Source organism: Thalassophryne amazonica, chromosome 5, assembly GCF_902500255.1.
Source record: "Thalassophryne amazonica chromosome 5, fThaAma1.1, whole genome shotgun sequence".
NCBI lineage: Eukaryota > Metazoa > Chordata > Actinopteri > Batrachoidiformes > Batrachoididae > Thalassophryne > Thalassophryne amazonica.
This window is the reverse complement of record NC_047107.1, coordinates 49,578,294-49,603,385: the sequence shown is the minus strand read 5'-3', so window position 1 is coordinate 49,603,385 and position 25,092 is coordinate 49,578,294. Positions and strand designations below refer to the sequence as shown.

Sequence of the window (25,092 nt, the reverse complement as noted above, 5' to 3'; positions counted from 1 at the left end):
GAGGACATATTCTTTTTTTTTAAACATTGTTTTTATTGAACATTTTATAATTTCAAACACAATAAGAACATAAGACCAACATATTAAAAAAAAAAAAAAAAAGGCCATCTAGAAAGTTGTAAAAGTATAACATCATAGACAGACAGTCAAAACAACATTTCCAAGCCATTCGGATCAAGGTTACACTTTTTTTTTTCTCTCTTTTCCCTCCTTTCTTTCCCCCTTTTTCCTTTCCTTTTTTTTTCCTTTTTCCCCCCTCCCCCAGCTTTTATGACAAAAGGTATAATTTAATTTTGTTCAGAAAAAAGGATCCATTTCTTCCAATATTGTTTACATTTATCAGAGGAATGTCTGATGGAAAAGGTTAGTCACTCAATTACATAAAGCTCGTGTATTATGTCCATCCAGTCCTTGGTGGTTGGTGGTTCCTCTTTCAACCATTTCCGAGTTATAGCCTTTTTACTGGCTGCCTGTAATATTTGTAGCATGTACCGGTCCTGTTTTCTCAGTGAGGTTGGAATGTTGCCCAAATAAAATGTACAAAAACTCTTCCCTATTTGTAGTCCCATGATCAATTGTGTAATCTTAGCCACCTCTGTCCAATAAGGTGAGATTTTAGGACATTCCCCGAAGATATGAAAATGACCAACAGAAAAATGTCCACATTTCCACCAACATTTGCCATGTTCAACACTTTTGGTTTGCAGTTCTTTAACCCGAGGTGTAATAAAAAAAACCACTACATTCTTCCAAGAGAACTCCCTCCACAGATCAGAGCTTGAGGTGGTTACAGCTGTTTTGCAAATGTTTGCCCATTCTTCATCAGAAATTTTTATTTTAGCATCTTTTTCCCATCTGAGCTTAATATAATTTGTAGATTTTTTTTCTTTCTCGTCTGCATTATTGAGCAAGTTCTAGATATCTGTTTGTTTTTTTTGTTTGTTTGTTTTTTTTTTTTGTCAGTTTCCCTTTGCATGCATCTATAAAAATGTCAATTAGTGGCTGTCTGTCCTGCTTGTTGGCAATATCTGCATTGAAATGGTGTCGTAACTGCAGATACCTAAAAAAAAAAAAAAATGATCCTTTTCCAGATTACAATTATCTGATAATTGTTGAAAGGACATTAAACCCGTTGGGGAAGATATTTTCCAATATGCAGTGATGCCCTTATTACACAATAGTTTAAACCTATTATCAACTTTTGCAGGGATAAATTCGGAGTCATATGCTGGCCAGCGTAGGATTTTAGCATCATCTTCCGTGGTCTTGTTTTTGAGTTCTTTAAGCCAGATGCCAAGTGGTACCTTAATCAGGTTAGACACCTTATTTAAAAGCGAGTGCAATAATGGTTTATCCCCTAAAACCGACGGGAGAGGAGTTTGAATTTCAGCTTGATCTATTTCTTTCCACTTGGCATCACATAATGGGTCACACCATGCAATCAGAACTTTGAGCTGGGCAGCTTTATAGTAATTTTTTAAGCATGGGACTGCCATACCACCTTCATTTTTAGGCAGTTGCAGTGTTTCAGACCTTATTCTTGGACTCCGTTTATTCCAGACAAAGTTTGAGAACATCCTGTTCCATTCAACAAATTGCCCGGAGGGCACTTCAACTGGCAAAGCAAGAAATAAGTAAAGCAATTTGGGCAGCACGATCATTTGTAGTAATTCAGTTCTGTTATGCATATTCAGTGGCAGTAGTAACCATGGTTTAAGGTCTGCCTTAATCTGAGTAGTGAGAGGGATGTAATTATGTTTAAAGAGGTCACTCAAATCTTTAGCCAGTTGAACTACTATTCCAATTGCCCTTTAAAAGTTTAACAGTATTTTTATTTGGTTTGTAGTTAAATGCAAGTATTTGTGTTTTATGGAGGTTTAGCTTGTAGCCAGAATATGAACCAAATGTGTTAAGTAAAGAAATCAGTAGTGGGAGGCTATTGTCAGGTTCAGTAAGTGTCACCAGCACGTCATCCGCATACAAACAAACCTTGTGCTCAGAGCCATGTATATTGATACCTGTAATGTCCTTAGAGTCACGAATGGCCTGTGCCAGTGGCTCAATAAATAAAGCAAAAAGAGCCAGGCTGAGCGGGCATCCCTGCCGGCAACCACGCTTAAGGGAAACCTAGTCTGACAGGTCACCATTCACTTTTATCCTGGCTGTGGGTGAGGTGTACAAGGAGCTAAGACAGGCAATTATTTGACTATTAAAACCAAAGCGTTTTAGGGTTAAATATAAAAACTCCCATCTGACGGAATCGAACGCCTTTTCAGCATCAAGGTTAAGAGCTATTGATTTCGCAGTTTTCATATGGTTGAGGAGGTGTAGTGCTCGACGCACATTATCATGTGTTTGTCTATTTTTGACAAAACCTGTCTGGTCGGTATCTACTAATTTAGGTATTATATTTTCTAATCTTTTAGCCAATATAGTAGTAAAAATGTTATAAACTATATTTAAAACGGATATAGGTCTGTAAGAACTGCATTCTGTTGTGTCTTTACCGATTTTTGGTATCATTGAAATAAGAGCCTGCTTCCAAGATGGTGGTGGAGTTCCTCCCCTCAGCACATAGTTAAAACAAGATGTTAATAGTGAAGTAATTATATATCTAAAACTTTTGAACCATTCAGGTGGGAAACCTTCTGGGCCCGGCATTTTATTGCTCTTCAAGTTTGATATTACTTTATTAATTTTCTCTTCTGTTATTTCTTGCATAAGTGTATTATTTTGTGCCGTTCCAATTAACGGTAAATCCAAGGAGGTCAAGAAATGTTCTACCAATGTTGAATGAGCTGCTTTGGGTTGGGAGTATAAATTGGAATAGTAAGCCACAAAGGATTGTTGTATAGCTTCTAAACTGTATTGCATCTCGTTGGTCTGAGGATTTTTTACTTTGTCTATGAACCTATCAGCCTGTTGTTTGCATGCCCTCCAGGCAAGTAGTTTTTTGACTTTAGGGCCATTTTCATAATTTTTGCTCGACAAATTTGGCCTTCTTGTCCAATTGGTTCTCATATAAATCATTTAGAATCTGACGCACACAGGATAATTCCTTTAAAGTCTCTTCATTTTTGTTTTTCATGTGTTTCTCTTCTAAATGTTTAAGCTGAACAACTATGCCCTTCATCTGTTTTTCTTTTTCTTTTTTCCTGTTAGATGACCACATTATTAATTTGTCTCTGAGAACTGCCTTAGCAGCATCCCATAACACACTGGGTGGAACGTCCCGTTTATCGTTATGAAAAATGTAACTCTTAAATTCTTCTTCAACATATTCTAGAAATGGCGGTTCATTAAGAGTTAAGTCTCCAGAGAGTCTCCTTACATTTCATGTCTAGATGTAAAACCAAATAGACTCCAGCATGATCTGAGACATCCCAGACTCCTATGTTACAATCTGTTATCCTGTGCCTATCTGAATTTAGCATAAAAAAATTGTCAAGTCTGAAGAACATTGAATGAGAGTGCGAGAAAAAAGTGAATCCTTTTTCATCTGGATGTAGATCTCTCCAGACGTCAATCATACCTAATTCCTTCAACATTTTTTTTAACTTGCAGCGCTTCAGGTAAAAAATTTTTTTAGAACTGTTTGATGAGTCTAATAATTGTTGTAAGTTGAGGTTCCAGTCTCATATCCAGTCTCAGCCACATATCAACACCCCTCATGTTTCAAGACATATCAAGTCAAAAACCCTCATTAGCTGCTTATCCCTCCCTGGTGGTCTATACACGTTCAATAACGTGACTTCTTTATGATCAATAAAACCTTTCACTAAAACATAACAGCCTTCTCTATCAGAAATCTGGGAGGAGAACTGGAAGTTTACTTTATTAGAAATAAGAATTGCTACTCCTCTAGAATTACTTTTTTTATAAGATGAATAATATGAATGTTTAAAACCTAGCTTTTTGAGTTTTTCATGTTCCTCATCTGATAGATGAGTCTCTTGCCAAAAAATCACATCCTGCTTTTCACGTTTCATTTTAGCAATAACTTTGCTCCGTTTGGAGGGATTGTGTAAGCCATTTAGATTAAGTGTTATATTATATTTCTGCTTATCCATTTCTCCTCCCAGAGAAGCGCACTTTTTTTACAAATATTTCTGAAAACTAGATGGCTTGAAAACAAAAGGAAAAGTGTCGGTCTGAACAATAAAGAACAGTTATAACAGTTATGAACATAAAACAAAAGTGACCTCCATGTCTGAAGTGCAGTGCTCACTTCTGGGCTGAGAGGGGAGTCCCTTCGAGGAGGTGGGGCCCCTCGTAATGCGAGCTGGGGTCTCTGAGTTGTTTCAGTCAGAGCAGTGCGCATTATTAGAGAGAGCAGGTGGAGTTACCCAGAGGACGGGCCACGTTTACTGTTACTTAAAACAAGAGAAAACTCCAATACGTGCAAATACTTATCAGGTTGAGAGTCCCATTGGTGGCTGTAGAAGTGGTTCCCTCGTCCTCTTTATGCATTACTCTCGCGCCGGAATCCCTTCAGCTTTTTCTGAATGCGTTTCAGCCAGGTCTCTCTATTATGGCGTGTCGCTCCTGTAGCGTCCCACACCGCTCGTGTCAACCTTTTCCCGGTTGGCTGCGTCTCGGGGGTCGGGGTTGCCACATCGATAACGCCTCTGCTTTTTAGGTCTGCGTTGGCCTCCTGTGCATCCTTGTAGATCATCGTACCTGTGTTGAGGTGTACACGAAGCCGTGCCGGGTGAAGCATTTGAAACCGAATGTTTTTTTCTTTCAGCACCCTTCTGATGTGGACATATGCCTTTCTCTTTGCCAGTGTATCACTGGTGTAATCCTGCTCAAAGAAAAGGCATCTTCCATTGCACTGAATGTCCTTCTTATTCCAGGCGGTGTGAAGCACAAGCTCCTTGGTCTTGAATTCGAGAAAATGTATTACCACAGATCTAGGGTTGGAGTCCGGTGGTGGCTTAGGACCGAGGGAACTAAGCCACCTTTGTATTCCCAGGGGAGAGTCAGGGAGAGAAAGTTCAGTCTTTATGAATCTTTCAGTAAATTCTGTAATGTTATCCCCTTCCACTCCTTCTTTCATGCCGTGGATGCGTATGTTGTTTCGACGTGGGCGGGACTCCAAATCTGAGTTGTGTTTGGACGTGGTCTTGTAATTCAAGCGTGTGAGAGCGTATTTCTTTTACTGCAGCGCTAAACTCCTCAATCGCCGCCACTCTCTGTTCAACTTCATCAATCCTCTTGTCCATTACTTTGAGATCAGTGGTAATGGTGTTGAGTGTTGTCTGCATCTCCTCTCTGAAGTCTGAAAGTTCTTTCCTGATTTCTCCTAAGGCTTTGTTAACATCTTTTCTAACGTTGGCACGGACTTCTTTGATTTCGGCAATGATGCTAGCTCTCATAGCCTCTAAAAGAGTGTAGTCGGCTTGGTTGCTAATGCGAGAGCTAGCATTAGCATGCACGGTAGGATCATCATTTTCGCTCGAATTGACTACTTCTTCGGGGTTCGACTGTGGGTTTCCTCTCGCTCTCCCCATATTTCCCCCGTCAAGCTTCTTTGACAATCTTCCTGTAGTTATATAGTGGTAAATTTCTACTGGGGAGTCAGGCCCACTGGGAGCTGGTGGTTTATGCTGCCACTCGCCTCTCCGCCATCTTGGAAGTCCGATAGAGGACATATTCTTAAAGGAAAAACTAACACACAGACTGAGGCTACAGGAACCACAAATGGACAAAAAACTGAGAAAATGAACTTGTTTAAGCAACATAATTAATGTGCTACTCAGACATGTTCATGTTGGTATTGCTTTTATTATTGTATTACAAAGTTTAATACAATATAAGTGACAAAAAAAATGTTACCCAAACTAACAATGGTCATCCGTGGGGAGCTCTGAGTAGAGCCGCTGCTTCTTCGTGTTGAAAGGAGCCAGCTGAGTTGGTTCGGGCATCTGGTAAGGATGCCCCCTGGGGGCATCCCAGCAAAGGCACTGAGCTTCTCACCTTATCTCTAAGGGAGACACCAGAAACCCTCCTACAGAAGCCCATTTCGGCTGCTTGTACCCGCAATCTAGTTCTTTCGGTCATGTCCCAACCCTCAAGACAAATCTTAGAAACATGGTGTCTAACCAGATCCTTACTCTGGATGGCATTACCCTGACCTCTAGTAATACTGTGAGAAATCTTGGAGTCATTTTTGATCAGGATATGTCATTCAAAGCGCATATTAAACAAATATGTAGGACTGCTTTTTTGCATTTACGCAATATCTCTAAAATTAGAAAGGTCTTGTCTCAGAGTGATGCTGAAAAACTAATTCATGCATTTATTTCCTCTAGGCTGGACTATTGTAATTCATTATTATCAATCAATCAATCAATTTTTTTATATAGCGCCAAATCACAACAAACAGTTGCCCCAAGGCGCTTTATATTGTAAGGCAAGGCCATACAATAATTATGTAAAACCCCAACGGTCAAAACGACCCCCTGTGAGCAAGCACTTGGCTACAGTGGGAAGGAAAAACTCCCTTTTAACAGGAAGAAACCTCCAGCAGAACCAGGCTCAGGGAGGGGCAGTCTTCTGCTGGGACTGGTTGGGGCTGAGGGAGAGAACCAGGAAAAAGACATGCTGTGGAGGGGAGCAGAGATCGATCACTAATGATTAAATGCAGAGTGGTGCATACAGAGCAAAAAGAGAAAGAAACAGTGCATCATGGGAACCCCCAGCAGTCTACGTCTATAGCAGCATAACTAAGGGATGGTTCAGGGTCACCTGATCCAGCCCTAACTATAAGCTTTAGCAAAAAGGAAAGTTTTAAGCCTAATCTTAAAAGTAGAGAGGGTGTCTGTCTCCCTGATCTGAATTGGGAGCTGGTTCCACAGGAGAGGAGCCTGAAAGCTGAAGGCTCTGCCTCCCATTCTACTCTTACAAACCCTAGGAACTACAAGTAAGCCTGCAGTCTGAGAGCGAAGCGCTCTATTGGGGTGATATGGTACTACGAGGTCCCTAAGATAAGATGGGACCTGATTATTCAAAACCTTATAAGTAAGAAGAAGAATTTTAAATTCTATTCTAGAATTAACAGGAAGCCAATGAAGAGAGGCCAATATGGGTGAGATATGCTCTCTCCTTCTAGTCCCCGTCAGTACTCTAGCTGCAGCATTTTGAATTAACTGAAGGCTTTTTAGGGAACTTTTAGGACAACCTGATAATAATGAATTACAATAGTCCAGCCTAGAGGAAATAAATGCATGAATTAGTTTTTCAGCATCACTCTGAGACAAGACCTTTCTGATTTTAGAGATATTGCGTAAATGCAAAAAAGCAGTCCTACATATTTGTTTAATATGCGCTTTGAATGACATATCCTGATCAAAAATGACTCCAAGATTTCTCACAGTATTACTAGAGGTCAGGGTAATGCCATCCACAGTAAGGATCTGGTTAGACACCATGTTTCTAAGATTTGTGGGGCCAAGTACAATAACTTCAGTTTTATCTGAGTTTAAAAGCAGGAAATTAGAGGTCATCCATGTCTTTATGTCTGTAAGACAATCCTGCAGTTTAGCTAATTGGTGTGTGTCCTCTGGCTTCATGGATAGATAAAGCTGGGTATCATCTGCGTAACAATGAAAATTTAAGCAATACCGTCTAATAATACTGCCTAAGGGAAGCATGTATAAAGTGAATAAAATTGGTCCTAGCACAGAACCTTGTGGAACTCCATAATTAACTTTAGTCTGTGAAGAAGATTCCCCATTTACATGAACAAATTGTAATCTATTAGACAAATATGATTCAAACCACCGCAGCGCAGTGCCTTTAATACCTATGGCATGCTCTAATCTCTGTAATAAAATTTTATGGTCAACAGTATCAAAAGCAGCACTGAGGTCTAACAGAACAAGCACAGAGATGAGTCCACTGTCCGAGGCCATAAGAAGATCATTTGTAACCTTCACTAATGCTGTTTCTGTACTATGATGAATTCTAAAACCTGACTGAAACTCTTCAAATAGACCATTCCTCTGCAGATGATCATTTAGCTGTTTTACAACTACCCTTTCAAGAATTTTTGAGAGAAAAGGAAGGTTGGAGATTGGCCTATAATTAGCTAAGATTGCTGGGTCAAGTGATGGCTTTTTAAGTAATGGTTTAATTACTGCCACCTTAAAAGCCTGTGGTACATAGCCAACTAACAAAGATAGATTGATCATATTTAAGATCGAAGCATTAAATAATGGTAGGGCTTCCTTGAGCAGCCTGGTAGGAATGGGGTCTAATAAACATGTTGATGGTTTGGATGAAGTAACTAATGAAAATAACTCAGACAGAACAATCAGAGAGAAAGAGTCCAACCAAATACAGGCATCACTGAAAGCAGCCAAAGATAACGATACGTCTTTGGGATGGTTATGAGTAATTTTTTCTCTAATAGTTAAAATTTTGTTAGCAAAGAAAGTCATGAAGTCATTACTAGTTAAAGTTAATGGAATACTCAGCTCAATGTTTCAACTCAGCTTATTATCAGGATGTCCTAAAAGTTCCCTGAAAAGCCTTCAGTTAATTCAAAATGCTACAGCTAGAATACTGACAGGGACTTGAAGGAGAGAGCATATCTCACCCATATTGGCCTCTCTTCATTGGCTTCCTGTTAATTCTAGAATAGAATTTAAAATTCTTCTTCTTACTTATAAGGTTTTGAATAATCAGGTTCCCATCTTATCTTAGGGACCTCATAGTACCATATCACCCCAATAGAGCGCTTCGCTCTCAGACTGCAGGCTTACTTGTAGTTCCTAGGGTTTGTAAGAGTAGAATGGGAGGCAGAGCCTTCAGCTTTCAGGCTCCTCTCCTGTGGAACTAGCTCCCAATTCAGATCAGGGAGACAGACACCCTCTCTACTTTTAAGATTAGGCTTAAAACTTTCCTTTTTGCTAAAGCTTATAGTTAGGGCTGGATCAGGTGACCCTGAACCATCCCTTAGTTATGCTGCTATAGACGTAGACTGCTGGGGGGTTCCCATGATGCACTGAGTGTTTCTTTCTCTTTTTGCTCTGTATGCACCACTCTGCATTTAATCATTAGTGATTGATCTCTGCTCCCCTCCACAGCATGTCTTTTTCCTGGTTCTCTCCCTCAGCCCCAACCAGTCCCAGCAGAAGACTGCCCCTCCCTGAGCCTGGTTCTGCTGGAGGTTTCTTCCTGTCGCTAAGTGCTTGCTCACAGGGGGTCGTTTTGACCGTTGGGGTTTTTACGTAATTATTGTATGGCCTTGCCTTAAAATATAAAGCGCCTTGGGGCAACTGTTTGTTGTGATTTGGCGCTATATAAATAAAATTGATTGAATTGATTGATGACCATAGGTGAGAGTAGGAACAAAGATTGACCAGTAGATTGAGAGCTTCTCGTTTTGGCTCAGTTTCCTTTTTGTTATAGCGGTACGGTAGAGCAAATGCAATACCATCCCTGCTGTGCTGATTCTCCAGATAATCTCATGCTTCATTGTCCCCTCACTCATGAACAAGACTGTGAGGTACTTGAAATCCTTCACTTGGGTCAAGACCTCATTCCCTACCCGGAGTAGGCAATACATTGTTTTCCTGCTGAGAACCATGGCCTCAGATTTAGAGGTGCTGATCGTCATCCCAGCTGCTTCATACTCGGCTGCGAACCAATCCATTGAGTGTTGGAGGTCACAGGATGATGAACCCAACAGGACCATATCATCTGCAAAAAGCAGTGATGAGACCCTGAGCCCACCAAACTGAAGACCCTCCTCACACAGAACCATGCCTATGTCAGTTTGTAATATACTGTTGTCACATGTCATGCATATTTTGACTTGAATTGATTTGACTAGAACAGAATGCCATGGCAAATACATCTCACACTTCATTCATTGCAACCATTTGCAAACACTCCTGCGAACACATGCATACCATAAAACATAGAACACTACACATACAGTTTAATGCTAGTAGACAATAAATAGTTTAAAATAATGTAGATAAACTGCTGTGCATTAAGATAATCTGCTTAATCAAAAAGTTTAGCTTCATTCAAGACTGTTATCACTTTTGGAAAGAGTTGTTCCTGAATCTGCTAGTCCTTGTCTTCAGGCAGCTGTAATGTCTTCCCGAGGGTAAAAATTCAAACAATGAGTGGGCAGAGTGTGAACACTCCTGTGTGATTTTTGGTGGGTTGTTGTAGTACTTGTAATAGATGTAGATACTGCAGCCTCTGTCATGAGAGAGCTTATGGATCTAGTGTTTTTATTTATTTTTTCCCCATAAACAGAGGTGCACAAATTCTTACCTTTGGCTATAAATTCATCTGGACGGTCACAAGCCAAAATTATTTATCGTGTGTGAACTGCATAGAATTTCAACAAAATGCATTATAGTTTACTGAAAATGAACATTCTAAATCTAAAATGAAGTTTCACCATAATAAAATCACTTCTATTTAATTTGCTTAACAGTAGTTTATTATTCCCGAACAGCTTGTCAATTGCCAAGGCAGGCCACAACAAAGGAAAGTCAGGCCGCCTGTGGGCCGCACTCAAGCCAGCCCTCTACACCTGCCATCATCAGTAGACAGAATGTGGTCCAGGTCCAGTCCCAGATGCCGTTGTATATGGACCTAGACTTATCAGTAGATTTTGACAAATCATTTGTATTTTAACCTGCACAACTTTTCCTGCATTTATGGTTGTCTTATTTTAACTGTGCAGTTTTTCTCTGTCTTTACGGTTGTCAGTGTGTTCGTCCCACGTGACACTACCCAACCAGTTAAATCATTTATGCATGGAAATGTTATTGGCTATATGGTCCAGTGAGTAGCAGTCATAAAATATATGAGCCACCAGAATCATGACACATTCACTGACCAAGTAACTCAAACTACACTGACAGTATTTTTTTCTGAAATTAAGCACTTTATGATGCCTTTTCTAAAGCACTTTATTTTTTAAATGCAAACCTTATTTTACTTAAAACAGAAAAAAGAACATTTATTATTATTGATTTGTACTTGGGTAACACAGTGCCTGAACAATGTTGCCCCACAGTGATAAAATCCCAGGTTCTCTTCTGACGTGGTCCTTTCTGTGTGAGGTTTCCATGTTCTTCCTGTGTTTGTGTGAGTTCCTTCCAAATGCTCCAGCTTCCTTTGACTTCCAGAGACATGCAGGTTGCATGAAATGTTGACTCTAAATTGAGCATAGCTGTGGTTGAGAGTGTGGATGTGTTTGTCTGTCTATATGTGGCCCTGCGACAGACTGGCATCCAGTCCAGGGCATACCCGATTCTTACCCAATTACTGCTGGGATAGGCTCCAGCGCCCCTGTGACCCTTAACTAGATTAAACGGGTATAGAAAATGACTCTGATATGACTGATATTGAGTACATACAGACACTGGCAAGGCTACTAAAATACAATGCACTAAATCATAAAGCATGTTAGACATTATGACAAAGGGTGCTCTAAACAAAATCCATACCAGTGGAGTTTACATGCCTTCCATCCCGCACATCTTGGTGTATCTGTACTTATATATGTGGAGAGAGATTCTGCGCCTCCAGGACTCTATGTATAAAATCTACACCCTTTTTATATTACTAGATTTTATGGAGCATAAGTTATACCTGTTTAAAAAAACGCCTCTTAAAAAGGAAAAACCAATATATGTCACACCTTTTTTATATATATTATGAGCTCTTTAATTTGGGATTTTTGTGCATTGTTGTAGTGTGGTTTTTATTAGTTTCTTTATTCAGAGAGTAGTGACATAATGAGCCAAAAAAAAAAAAAAAAAAAAATGGTCACGTGACTCGTGGTGCCAACTTGGGCCCAAAATAGCATTCGCTGTTAAGCTAGCTGCATGTAAGTCCAGCTATTTTATTTATTTATTTGCTGAAAATGCCGGGTTGTTGTGCAATTGGATGCATAAATAGACACAGCAAGGGCTTCAAGATGTACAGATTTCCTTCAGATCCGAACAAAAGAAAAATTTGGGAAAAATAAAGTCAGCCGTGTGGGATGGAAGCGACTTCATCGTCAAAGTTTTGAAAGGTAAATTAAGTGTTTAGTCCCTTGTACAGTAAAACTCACCTAAACCATCATCATATAAACTGGATGCGTTTGTATGGTTCTCTATGTAATGAACACTGTATACAGTTGTATGCAAAAGTTTGGGCACCCCTGATAATTTTCATGGTTTTCCTTTATAAATCATTGGTTGTCTGGATCAGAAATTTCAGTTAAATATATCATATAGCAGACAAACACACTGATATTGGAGAAGTGAAATGAAGTTTCTAGTTTTTACAGAAAGTCTGCAATAATTATTTAAATAAAATTAGGCAGGTGCATAAATTTGGGCACCCTTGTCATTTTATTGATTTGAATACATTTAGCACTAATTATTGGAACACAAAATTGGTTTGGTAAGCTCATTGACCCTTGACCTCCTTACACAGGTGAATCCAGTCATGAGAAAGGGTATTTAAGGTGGCCATTTACAAATGTTTCTCCTCTTTGCATCGCTTCTAATGAGTGGCAACATGGGAGCCTCTAAACCACTCTCAAATGACCTGATAACAGATTGTTCAACATCATGGTTTAGGGGAAGGATACAAAAAGCTATCTCAGAGATTTCAGCTGTCAGTTTCCACTGCAAGCAACATAGTGAGGAAATGGAAGACCGCAGGCACAGTACTAGTTAAGGCCTGAAGTGGCAGGCCAAGAAAAATCTCAGATAAGCTGAAGTGAAGGATGATGAGAACAGTCATAGTCAACCCACAGACCAGCTTCAAAGACCTACAACATGATCTTACTGCAGATAGTGTCTTTGTGCATCGTTTAACTATACAGCACACTTTACACAAGATGATGCTGGATGAGAGAGTAATGCAGAGGAAGCCTTTTCTGCATACACGCCACAAACAGAGTTGCTTGAGGTATGCTAAAGCACATTTGGACAAGCCAGCTTGCTTTTGGAATAAGGTGCTGTGGACTGATGAAACTAAAATTGAGTTATTTTAACATAACAAGGGGCGGTATGCATGGCAGAAAAAGAACACAGCATTCCAAGAAATACACTTGCTACCTACAGTAAAATTTGGAGGTGCTTCCATCATGCTGTGTGGCTGTGTGGCCAGTGCAGGTACTGGGAATCTTGTTAAAGTTGAGGGTCACATGGATTCCAGTCAATATCAGCAGATTCTTGAGAACATTTTTCATAAATCAGTGACAGTTGAGTGATAACATATATGTACATTTTCTCTAACATACCTTTACCTGGATGTGTTGCTGTATGTGGTTAACTGATAAAAAATGTTGAAAACATAAAAGGTTTATTCAGTAGTTCAGTGCAGTTGCCCCATGGCAAAATGGCACCATGTTCTCAGTTGATGCTACTCTCTGAATAAAGGGACCCTAGTTTTTATTATTGGCATTTATTCTTTTATAATTAGAGTTAATTTTGTTGCGTGCTTTAATTCCTGTAAAAGTCCTCTATAAACAGTCATTATTATTAATACCAAATGGGTGTTTTTTCAGTATAGAAGTTGCGCTGGAGTATAATTTGGAGGACCTCCCAAACTAGTAAAAAATAAAAAACAAATTACATGCCAGTAAATGCGGTAGTTGTATTCTTTTTCTGTAGAGGGTTATCAGTATATCGAACCCTGTGTGTGGTTGACGTTTCAATTTCAGTTCAGCTTCAATTTATTTTATTTGTATAGCACCAAATCAAAGCAATGTTGCCTCACGGCACTTCACACGAGTAAGGTCTAATCTTACAACCCCCTAAACAAGCACACAGGCAACAGTGGTAAGGAAAAACTCCCTCTGATGATGTTGGGTTAGAAACCTCAAGCAGACCAGACTCAGAGGGGTGACCCATTGCTTGCCCATTGTAACAGTTACAAGGCTTTTACAAAGCTTTACCAAGCTGGAGAAACAGAAAAACTAAACCATGATACATGTTAAACATTCACAAAATCACATTTCAAACTGTGCCTGCAGAAGTTGTGCTTCCCAAAGTGGATTTTAGACTTATTGTGTGTAGTGGATGATTGAACTCCTGTTTTCTCTGTGAAACATCCACTGAGCCAGCCTGCACTCTGTGCGGCACACCCTTATCATTTACAAGCGAAACAAGTGATGCCATGGCAAGGTCAGTAATGGAGCTTCTTCGTTAAAAGCACCAGGCACAAAACTAAATAATTTGTTAATTCATTTATTTATTTATTGTATTCACCACCTCAGAGTTTCTAGAGTGTTTTATCCATTAATGTTCATGTATTTTAAGATGCCTAGTGGTATACGGTGCATCCAGAAAGTATTCACAGCACTGCATTTTTTCCATATTTTTTATGTTACAGCCTTATTCCAAAATGGATTAAATTCATTTTTCCCCTCAAAATTCTACACAGTACCGATAATGACAATGTGTGGTGACACATGGCACCAGAGTGTTAGTTTTTATCAAGTGAATTATTGTTTAGACTAAGGTTGTTCACACTTTCTATTTGAGTGAGTTGCTCTAATTGGCTCAGAAAACAAACTGTCAAACTCAGTGGTCTCAGTCTGGTTCTAGACTGAGACCACTGAAAAAGAAATCTGAAACCGCTGTTCTTGAAGTCAAGTGAACAGCAGCAGTGTAATGTCACTTTGTGCCCCAGACAGGTGCTGTACCCAGGATGCAAAGTGTGGGTGGAGCTTGTACTAACCAATAAGAGCATCCTGTTGCTTAATAATGTCATTAAACCAGCTCCTTCTCAGGACTAAGTAAACACTTCATTGTTTTCATCTACCAAGACAGTGACTGCCTGCACAATACTAGCGAGTAATCTCACAGCGAAACATGAATAGATGTTAACCTTAATATCTGGATTTCTCTGCACATACTGTATGTCAGTATGCAGAAATAGTGAAATATACTAAATACTATACTAAAAATAATACTGAAACAGGTCCCCTTTAATACAGTTTTGTCAAAACACTTGTGGGCCTCGTTGTCAAACAACACAGTTACAAAATTCTACAAATTTGCTTAATGCTGCTACACTGTACACAGAGCTTGGCCAATGTTCTGAAATTTCTGCTATTGGTATCAGGATTGCAGTGGCACGTGAAGCCCAGCAGGTGGCTATGGAGCAAGAGCTTCTGGAGAACCTTCCTCTACTGTATAAGAACCAACCAGAGCAAATCACTATGACCCTGGAGTGTAAAGGAAAGGGAGGGCAGGTGTGCCAGGGGCCCGCAAACATCACTGTCACTGTAAGAATTCTAACGCTCACACCACACACCAGCTGCATGTTTAGGTGCCTTTATTAACTCTCTCACTGTATTTGTATAGTGTGAGTGTGCACACAAACAGGAGGCAGTGCAGACTCAGATAAGATCACTGCGCAGTGACATCAAGAAGCTCCAGACCGACACCATGGCTACACCTCCACAAAGCCTCGCCCAGGCCGCTGTGCACACTGAAGACTTTATCACGTATGTACAAAAGCAGTCTTGTGCCCAAATTCGAATAGCTCTCATCAGTAATGTATGTGCAAACATATGGACGGGAAACTGTGTATTATTTAGTAAAAATGGGATGATTTGACTCAGGACAGGAATGTGTTTTCTGCTCAGGGCTCTGGTGAACACGTACAAAGCCCAAAAATCGCCGGCTGTGCAGCATGTTGGTGTGTCGGCCTTCTATAAGGTGGTGTCCTTTGTGGGCGAAGACACTCTGAGACATCCTCCAACACGCCAGTATCTGTCCTCGTGTGTGGAGATGCTAGGACAGGTGCACAACACAGTCATACACATCAATTGTATAGCTTTGTCTAGAGTGCTTAGATAGAATAGGATGAGTTAACTTTAAGCTCATGTCAAATGTGTCGATTTATAGAATGAGAAGCAGTAATAAAGTTCTTTCAGCTTTTCCCCTTTTCACTTAGCTCTGATGTGGATCTGCATGTTGATTTGTAAATTTTAGAACAAATTAATGATTCTTAGCAACTAAAATGACCAAGTGGGGTAATTTTTGACCGAGTTACATTTTATATATATATATTTGTAAATGGCTCTATTTGTATTTATCATATCTATACTGCTTCCGTTATCTATGAAATGTTATAACTAATCATTGATTTTACATTATTATAAATAAACCTTCTAATGTTAAAAAAAATACATGTCTGTCCATGGTCATAAATGACCTCCCATAACTTCCCATTATCCTTGCCAAAGTTACATGAAAAGGTTACGTGGCTGTACGTAAGGGTGTATATTCCAACATTTTATTTACTTATGGCTTGTTTTTACCACGCAGTGTTAAAATCTATTCATTGGTACAATAGATTTGTTTTCTGGATCCACCCTATACGAGGTCTATTAGAAGAGTATCCGACCTTATTATTTTTTTCAAAAACCATATGGATTTTAATCACGTGTGATTGCGTCAGACAAGCTTGAACCCTCGTGCACATGCGTGAGTTTTTCCACACCTGTCGGTTGCGTCATTCGTCTGTGAGCAGGCTTTGAGTGAGGAGTGGTCCACCCCCTCGGCAGATTTTCATTGTCAGGAAATGGCGGAATGATTTGGGCTTTTTTTCCCATCAGAATTTTTTCAGAAACTGTTAGAGACTGGCAGCTGGAAAGCATTAGAAAAATTTATCTGGCTTTCGGTGAAAATGTTACGGGCTTGGTAGAGAATAAGGAGTGTTACTGTCGCTTTAAGGACGGCCCCCAGCAGCTGTGGGGCGCGCCGCGCTCCGAAGCCGCCATCGACAGGCTGAACGACCATTTCATTTCTAAACGGATGGCTGTATGGATCCGTGACCATCGGGTGCCATTTCTCTGGTTATCACAAAAGCTGGACATCAACCATTTTCTGGCAGATTTCACTTTTAACAAGAGATTTTGTCATGGAAAGCCGAGCGGAGGCTTTGCGCGTCACGATGGATTCGCTACTGGAGCAAGACAAAACCACCTCCGTTTTGGTCTCACAGGACGGCTTTGAGATGGAGTTCAGACAGCTGTCGGTGGTTTTTCCATCGAGTGATTATCCGAGAAATTGTGGATGTGCCTGGACATGCCAGAACATGTCCCGTGAGGCTTCATCACGGCGTTGCTTTGCGCCATGCAGCACCGCCACGACGTGCGAAGCCTCCGCTCCTCTTTCTATGACAAAAACTCTTGTAACAGTGGAATGTGCTGTTCATTTCCAAACTGGACGCTGTGTTTTATCTGGGACGTCGTCTGACTAGCACAGGAATTGTGAAAAGATGTGGACATCAGCACTTTTTCGGCACATTGAGACAGACATGCGGAGGAATTCCGCGCGTCGCGGCGGTGCCTCAAGGCACTTCACACAAGTAAGGTGTAACCTTACCAACCCCCTGGAGCAATCACACAGGCGACAGTGGTAAGGAAACAGTCCCACTATTGATAATGAGGAAGAAACCTCAAGCAGACCAGACTTAAAGGGGTGACCCTCTGCTTAGGCCATTTTACCAAAAAGATTTATAATACAGAACACAAGAAAGCAACAGTTGATGAGAGTCCATGCAGGCGTCCAGTCCACCATCTGGAGTGTTGGGGAGGAGGGTCGGGGAGGGGGGTGATCGAGCCACTCGTTGGATATGTTTGTGCAGCAGAGTCCATTCCATGTCTTACAGAAATCATCTAATCCAGCATATGGATGCAGCAACATCTCGGACAGAGGCTAAAAGAAAACAGACTCAGTCAGCCAGAAAAACTACACTTAAGGTATAGATCGTCAGCATTAAGCAACAGGAAAGCAGAAGAAATACTGAGGTGATTGCCGACCACTAGCCCTAAGCTTCACTGACAGACCCAGACGGTAGATAAAGATGAGACCGAGACCCACTCCGTTTACTAATAAAATGAATTTAAAAGGTGGGAAGCATAGTACCATACTATGCCAGTATGCTAGCCATACGAAAGGGAGAATAAATGCGTTTTAAACCTGGACTTGAAAGTCTCTACAGAATCTGGCTGTTTTATTGATGCAGAACAGAGGTACAATAAGAGCCGCAGACTTTTTATTCACCCTTAAATCTCATCAGTACTAAAAATACTTTGTCAGCATAACATCCAGTATAAATAGTATTATAATTATACATCCGGAAATTTGGGAATTGTTGAAAAATTTCATCATTGAAAAATGAATGAAAATGTTTACTTGGGGGAAGTAATAGTTCTGTCATATTTAAATAGTTGACAAAAAATGTGGGTGGGGGTGGGGTGGGGGTAATATTTTGAAAGGCTTGCTGCTCTGAGGAATTAGACCCATCACATTGGTAAAGATGTGCTCTGTATCATAGCACTGGCAGGACAGTGTAGCACTCCCTGGTGTCAGTTGTTGTTTTTGATCTTGAGGAGGAGGTGAGTTGATGAAATGCAGGGTTCATTCAAACAATAGACAGACATAAAAGCAGGACCTAGCCTTTAAGGAATAAAGCCTCAGAGTGCATGTTCATTCTGTAGCTAAAGTTTTTGTTAAACAGCTTTTTCATTACATGACATATTTTTTTTTTTATGTTGTACACATAGGTATTTATTCAGAACAATCCAGAAGAGTGTGTTCGTGTCCTGAAGACCATCCTGGAGCAAAGGCTTCTGTGCCCTCTCATTTCCTCTTTCTTCACTCCCAACGCAGCACCCAGTCAGCTCGTATTCCTTTACCAAGACGTGGTGTCATCCTTACACACAGACAGCGCTGATGTAGTTTTCATGCTTCTCACTAAGGTTAGCTCAAACAAAACAGCAAAATGCATCATATTGTAGCAGCAGTTTTCAGACTGTGAGGTTGGCCCAACACCACATTTATACAGATTCAGACACCTGTAACTTTGATGATGGGCTTGACAGAAAAGAACAAGACCTAGTGTTAATTGAATTTGACAATGTTATCTACAAAAATGTCTTCTAGTTGATGTTTGCTCTAATATTGCTATCATTTGATAAATGCAGAGCAGGTACTTCAGTGGGATTGAGTTGGGTCACCAGTACAGTAGTGTTCAGAATTATAGTAGTGCTATGTGATTAAAAAGATTAATCCAGGTTTTGAGTATAATTCCTATTGTTACATGGGAAACAAGGTACCAGTAGATTCTCACAAATCCAACAAGACCAAGCATTCATGATATGCACACTCTTAAGGCTATGAAATTGGGCTATTAGTAAAAACAAAAGTAGAAAAGGGGGTGTTCACAATAGTAGTAGCATCTGCTGTTGACGCTACAAACTCAAAACTATTATGTTCAAACTGCTTTTTCAGCAATCCTGTGAATCACTAAACTAGTATTTAGTTGTATAACCACAGTTTTTCATTATTTCTTCACATCTGCGAGGCATTAATTTTTTTCATTTGGAACCAAGATTTTGCTCATTTACTAGTGTGCTTGGGGTCATTGTCTTGTTGAAACACCCATTTCAAGGGCATGTGCTCTTCAGCATAAGGCAACATGACCTCTTCAAGTATTTTGACATATCCAAACTGATCCATGATACCTGGTATACGATATATAGGCCCAACACCATAGTAGGAGAAACATGCCCATATCATGATGCTTGCACCACCATGCTTCACTGTCTTCACTGTGAACTGTGGCTTGAATTCAGAGTTTGGGGGTCGTCTCACAAACTGTCTGCGGCCCTTGGACCCAAAAAGAACAATTTTACTCTCATCCATCCACAAAAATATTCCTCCATTTCTCTTTAGGCCAGTTGATGTGTTCTTTGGAAAATTGTAACCTCTACTGCACATGTCTTTTATTTAACAGAGGGACTTTGCGGGGGATTCTTGCAAATAAATTAGCTTCACACAGGCGTCTTCTAACTGTCACAGCAATTACAGGTAACTCCAGACTGTCTTTGATCATCCTGGAGCTGATCAATGGGTGAGCCTTTGCCATTCTGGTTATTCGTCTATCCATTTTGATGGTTGTTTTCCGTTTTCTTCCACGCGTCTGTGTTGTTTTTTTTTTTTTTGTCCATTTTAAAGCACTGGAGATCACTGTAGATGAACAGCCTATACTTTTTTGCACCTGCCTATAAGTTTTCCCCTCTCCAATCAACTTTTTAATCAAACTATGCTGTTCTTCTGCACAGTGTCTTGAACGTCCCATTTTCCTCAGGCTTTCAAAGAGAAAAGCATGTTCAACAGGTGCTGGCTTCATCCTTAAATAGGTGACACCTGATTCACACCTGTTTGTTCCACATAACTGATGAACTCACTGACTTAATGCCACACTACTATTATTGTGAACACCCCCTTTTCTACTTTTTTTTACTAATAGCCCAATTTCATAGCCTTAAGAGTGTGCATATCATGAATGCTTGGTCTTGTTGGATTTGTGAGAATCTACTGGTACCTTGTTTCCCATGTAACAATAGGAATTATACTCAAAACCTGGATTAATCTTTTTAGTCACATAGCGCTACTATTCAGAATCAGAATCACCATGCCTTTTATTGTCATTATACATTGGTACAACAAGATTAGGGCCATCCAGTTGCAGTGCAATATAATAGAATAAAAATAAAAATAGTGCAAAAAAAAGAGATAAAAATAGTGCAAGAGTATGTATCAAAAACAAGATATAAAGAAAAATTCAACAATGTAAGGAAAAATATATCTACAATTGACACTAGTGCAAGGTGCGGCTAGGATATAAATATATTGCACAGAAATGTATATTGTCCATGGGTGATTGGGTTATTGCACATGGTTAGGATTGCACGAGGAGGATCAGTGCATGCTAGAGTTCAATGTGGTTATGGCTTTGGGGAAGAAACTGTTTTTCAGTCTGTTTGTTTTTGTCCTTGTGAGCCTGTAGCGCCTCCCTGAGGGCATCAGGTCAAACAGGGCAGAGCCAGGGTGAAAGCAGTCTTTGGAGATCTCTTTGGCTCTGCTGAGGCAGCGGGAGGTGTAAATGCCCAACAGGGAGGGGAGAGGGCGGCCAATGATCTTTTGTGCTGCCTTAACCCTCTGCATTCTCTCCCTGTCAGCAGCGGTGGAGCTGCCAAACCATACTGTGATGCAGTATGTCAGCAGGCTCTCAATGGATGAGCGGTAGAAGGCCAGCAGCAGGTTGGTGTTGAGGTTGTACTTCCTGAGGACTCTGAGGAAGTGTAGCCACTGCTGAGCCTTCTTGAGGATAGAGGAGATGTTATTGGACCAGGAGATGCAGTCTGAGATGAGAACGCTCAGATACCTGAAGGTGTGGACCCTTTCCACACGCTCGCCGTTAATGAGAAGGGGGGCAGGGTCAGTGCAGTGTTTCCTGAAGTCATTGATGATCTCTCTCGTCTTCCTAGTGTTCAGAGCGAGGTTGTTCTCTGAGCACCAGGCTGCCAGCTGCCGGATCTCCTCTCTGTAGGCAGCTTCATCACCTCCGGATTATTGTGTTGAAGGCAGAACTATAATCCACAAAGAGCATTTGGACGTAGCTCTGCGGCTGCTCCAGGTGGTTTAGAGCAGAGTGGAGAGCTACGGCGATGGCGTCCTCTGTGGATCTGTTTGCCCCGTATGCAAACTGGTCAGGGTCGAGGTCTGGGGGAGGTGGTCCTTGATGTGCTGAAGAACCAGTCTCTCAAAGCACTTCATGATTACCGGAGTGAGGGCCACCGGGCGGTAATCATTCAGGCTGGTGATGGGAGACTTCTTCGGCACCGGGATTATGGTGGAGGTTTTCAGGCAGGACGGGATGACTGCTTGATCCAGGGAGAGGTTGAAGATCCTGGTGGAGGTGTGGGCTAGCTGGTTGGCACACGCTCTGAGCACCTTGCCAGGTTCTCCGTCTGGGCCAGCAGCTTTCTTGGGGTTAACTGCGAGGAGCACTCACCTGACATCATGCTCTTTTACAGTGAGTAGAGTGGTGCATGGACCAGGTGGGGGCGGGGGGAGGGCGGGAGCAGGTGAGTGCAGCTGGGAAGACCCGAACTGAGCAAAGAAGCCGTTTAGCTCCTCTGCCAGTGGTGCACTCAGGTCCGCTGTTGGAGCATCACAATCCCGGAAGTTTGTGATGTCATGTATTCCCTGCCACACCTTCTGTGCATTGTTGCTAGACAGATGGGACTCTGTCTGCATCCTGTGGTCCGCCTTTGCTCTTTTTACTCCTCTCTTCAGGTCAGCTCTGGCAGCACTATACAGAGCTCTGTCACCTGACCTGAAGGCAGCGTCGCAGGCCCTGAGGAGTGAGTGGACCTGGCTGGTCATCCAGGGTTTCTGATTTGGAAAAGCTTATTTATTCTGAACACTACTGTATGTAGACTTGGGTTTGGTTCCCAGACAAATTACCTGTCTGTGTCCTTGTACAAGACACTTGATCTGCATTGTTCCAGTTCACCCACCTGTAAATGGGTATGTCCTTGGCTGGGGACGTAATCTGGGATGGACTGGTGTCCTGTTCAAGGGGGGTTGTAGACACTGATCTGTTTCATGCTACAGAATCCGCCCGTCGAGTTAAGCACTAGCACCAATGGGCCTCAGGGAAAATATAAGACTTATGTCTTTGTCTCCATAGATGACACTTAAGTAGTTGTTTTGGAAGGATACATAATAATTTGTTTTTGATTACGATGGAAAAAGTATGAAATTGCTGAATTGTGAGACCCTGATAAATACTCAGTGCATTCCAGGAACAGTCACCACTGTTGTGTCTCCTCTTTGTAGTTTGATTTGTCACAGTGGCTGAGTGCAGCCCATCCTGTCTTTTCTGTGAGAACCCAGTTGCTGGAGTTGGTACATGGTGCTCTCTGCGTCTGTGGCCACGACCCTGAACCTGAACTCCTCACACCATTTCACCTTTTCACCAAACACTGGACCTTGCTTTTATGCCACCATTTTCCTGACCATTACAGCGACTGTTTGCGTCTTCTCATGACCAGTAAGTGTGTAATGCACTGGATTTGATCCTTATAGCTACACTGATACAGTGGGGAAAATAAGTATTTGACCCCCTGTCAGTTTTACAGGTTTTCCCACCTACAAAGAATGGAGAGGTCTGTAATTTTTATTGTAGGTACACTTCAACTGTGAGAGACAGAACCTAAAAAAAAAATCCAGAAAATCACATTGTATGATTTTTAAATAATTAATTTGCATTTTATTGCATAAAATAACTATTTGACCCCCCTACCAACCAGCAAGAATTCTGGCTCTCACAGACCTGTTAGTTTTTCTTTAAGAAGCCATCTTATTCTGCAGGAAATGTCTGACCTTTGTAATGGCAGACAAATGTTTCTGTACCAATTGTTAAGCTCTGTTTTTCTAGGGGGTCAAATACTTATTTTATGCAATAAAATGCAAATTAATTATTTAAAAATCATACAATGTGATTTACTGGATTTTTTTTTTTTTTTTTTTTTTAAGATTCTGTCTCTCACAGTTGAAGTGTACCTACGATAAAAATTACAGACGTCTCCATTCTTTGTAGGTGGGAAAACCTGCAAAACTGACAGGGAGTCAAATACTTATTTTCCCCCCTGTATCTAGTTCTGTTTGGTAATGTTAAGCTAGGGTATGAATGCAAGTAGGCAGCACTGATTGTTGACAGTTTCGGCCATGTACACAAAGAATCCTATCTTGGCAGTCACTGGTGCATGCATTTGGGGCTTGTTCAACCATATATTACTATCTAAGTACATACTAGGACAGTGGATGCTGGAAGTGAGACAAAATTAACCTAATTAGTCATTGGTGTGTTGAGGGCATGACATGAAATAAGCCAATCAGAGTCTAACGAGAGCATAACCTGTCATTCCCTTTAAGAGGAAGTGCATGTGGCATACGGTACTTTGGTATTGAGAAAGCAGATGAAACTGACAGGTTTTCTGACCATTAACAGATTGTGCTAACCTGTCAGTGCACTAGCAGACACCAGAGCTCCCAAAGGTGAAGCATTAACAGCTTTGTGTTTTTTCCATGAATGTTTATTTTATTATTGGTTGTTTTCAGTCAGTTTAATTGTGTACACAAGCAGGGTGTATGTGCATTGTGAAGTCTCTCATGTAAGATGCGTCTGATTATTGTGCCATCTAAAAACTGGAAATGCACTGCACTGGTTTTTAGACCATGATTTTTGCTGGTCTAATGATGCAACTGCATTCTGCTGCTGGATGACGTCAACACACCATCAGTGCATTTTACCATGTCTCTGTTTTAGATTTATTTATTTATTTATTTATTAGTTTATTTGACAGGGACAATACAATCAGACATAGCTACCAATCAAAGCTTGTAGCTAATGTGATGCATACAGAGTATAGCAACAAGTGCTAATTTACAACTCCCGTCCCTGGTTAGGCTTTTCTACACTAACACGACCTAAAAACATCTTAATTTACATTTGAACATCTATAATTTAATACGATGAAGACACGCACATCCCAAGCATCTGAAGAGGCGTGCAGGATCAACACCATATCACCATGAGAAAATCAAAAATGATCCGCACAGCCACGGCACTCTCAATCAGAAAAAAGTTTTATTGAACAGAAAAAAGTTAACGTTTCGGGCAGCAGCCCTTCGTCAGACAGTATATTTGGTGCAACGCACCTGTCTAAATATTGTCAGAAACAGTGATTGCTCCCAGCTGAAGACAATCAAACAAATTAAAAACATCTGGTCCAATTATCTGTTGCAAACATTCTCACAAGTAAATAAGAGCAATCAGATAAATAAACGCAAACCAATACAAACAAGAGAAGAAAAAAACAGACGGAGACACAAATGCAAAGCACACTTTAATAAAATCAAATAAAACAAAACACTCCAAGGTGACCAAAAAGGCAAAAGTACAAATCAAACAATCAATACATCATATGCCTTGTTAGAGGCTTAAAAAAAAAAAAAAAAACCTTCCAAAAACGGTTTCAGGTCGAAATCCTCATTTAAACCCTTAGGAAAAAGTATACTAAGCGTATAGATCCAAAAAGCTTCTCTTTTCAGAAGCAAATTATTAACATCTCCACCACGATTAAGTTGTACATGCTTAATACCCAAGTATCTGAGTGAACTTACATTATGATTTTTCACAGAAAAATGCACAGTCACGGGACTTTTGTTATCATGATTA

The 25,092-nt window shown here is 40.7% G+C and overlaps 1 protein-coding gene across 1 annotated transcript in view; it reads left to right on the top strand.

Moving 5' to 3' along the window:
- epg5 (ectopic P-granules autophagy protein 5 homolog (C. elegans)) overlaps positions 1 to 25,092 on the top strand; it is a 94,173-nt gene that overhangs the window by 52,301 nt on the left and 16,780 nt on the right. Inside the window, exons 29-33 of the mRNA XM_034170167.1 lie at positions 15,106 to 15,268; positions 15,348 to 15,490; positions 15,632 to 15,788; positions 18,563 to 18,757; positions 22,689 to 22,902. Coding sequence (XP_034026058.1) covers positions 15,106 to 15,268; positions 15,348 to 15,490; positions 15,632 to 15,788; positions 18,563 to 18,757; positions 22,689 to 22,902 — 872 coding nt within the window. The remainder of the gene's footprint in view (positions 1 to 15,105; positions 15,269 to 15,347; positions 15,491 to 15,631; positions 15,789 to 18,562; positions 18,758 to 22,688; positions 22,903 to 25,092) is intronic.